The sequence below is a fragment of the Pteropus alecto genome, unplaced genomic scaffold, assembly GCF_000325575.1.
Source record: "Pteropus alecto unplaced genomic scaffold, ASM32557v1 scaffold380, whole genome shotgun sequence".
Lineage (NCBI taxonomy): Eukaryota > Metazoa > Chordata > Mammalia > Chiroptera > Pteropodidae > Pteropus > Pteropus alecto.
In genome coordinates this window covers 18367-19569 of record NW_006430090.1, presented here as the reverse complement: position 1 = coordinate 19569, position 1203 = coordinate 18367, and the positions used below count along the sequence as shown (strand labels likewise).

Here is a 1203-nt window from a genome sequence, read left to right as displayed (position 1 = left end):
TCGGCCCCGCCCCCACCCGGCCGCTCTCTCCGCCCCCTCGCCCGCTCGGGTCTCCGGCCCAGCTGGGGCTGCGGACGCGGGTTCCCTGGGCCGCGCCGCCTGCTTGCTCACTCGCTCCCTCTGCGAAGGGGCTGCGGTTCGAGGTGGAAGGAGGCAGCGGCGGCCGTATACTAGAGGAAGCTCGGCTTCCGCGGCAGCAGTGACTTCGGCACGGAGGTCCGCAACGGCCTCGGGCGCCCCACCACTTCGGATATTTCCGTCGCCTGTCCGCTTCGGCTCCGCCGACCCCCGTCTTGCGCTGTGCGCCTGCGCAGCCACCGTCGCCGTTCCCGCCCCGTGTTGCTCAGCGTTGGGCTTAGGATTCGGATTCTTTCGGCTGGGCTCGGGTATTTCCGCTTGTCCAGGCTTCTCTCGGTCACTTCCGGGGAAGCTCGCGTGTCGCAGACAGGAGGCGGTGCTGCCGCCATCTTTGAGCGGGGCAGATGCGGATGCATCGCTCCATGGCGGGTCATTCCCATTTGGACTTGTGCAGACCGCGGCGGGGTGAGTCAAATGAGGTCGTCGCCCCGGAGGTCACGGACAGAGGCATGGTGATCGCGGAGAGTCAGAGCCCAGGGGGCGAGGCCAGGGGCGTTGCCAAGAGGATTGTAGGGTCGGGCACCCTCGTGTCTCATCGCAAACCAGACAACCTGTTCTCAAAGATTCTAGTTGCGGTAAACTAACAAAACGTATCGTGACAGAGAGTGGTCAGCCCTACAGAGGGTTATGCAGTAGGACACTTGGGGGCGGGACCGCTCTTGGCGCGGGGCCCGATTTCCGGCGGGTGCGCGGGACGATCTTTCGCCGTCTGCACGGGCCGATGTGGGTGGGGCCAGCTCCTCCTCCAATCCCAGCTCAGCGGGCCTTGGAGGACGGTCCTGTGACTTCCGGCTGTCACCGCGGAAACCCTCTGGCTGGTGAGCTGTGCTGGTAGGGCTGGCCAGCGCGGGGGCGGGCAGGCGGGAGCGGCCGTGGCTCTGCTGCTCAGCTCTTCCGCGTCCGAGCGCGGCTCCCGTGGCACGTCCCCTGCCGTCATTGAGACGACGTGCCGTCGCCGCCCGGAGCATTGTGGGAGACGTATTCCCAGCCGTCCAGTTGGGGCCCCGTTGCGGTTGGGCATCCGTGCTCATGGGTTCCTTTCAGACGTCGACCGCTGCCCAGGCC

At 67.1% G+C, this 1203-nt stretch overlaps 1 protein-coding gene across 1 annotated transcript in view; it reads right to left on the bottom strand.

The window, feature by feature from the left end:
• UBE2M (ubiquitin conjugating enzyme E2 M) overlaps positions 1-467 on the bottom strand; it is a 3569-nt gene extending 3102 nt beyond the window's left edge. Inside the window, exon 1 of the mRNA XM_006904762.1 lies at positions 243-467. Coding sequence (XP_006904824.1) covers positions 243-467 — 225 coding nt within the window. The remainder of the gene's footprint in view (positions 1-242) is intronic.
• Between the last annotated feature and the right edge of the window lie 736 nt (positions 468-1203).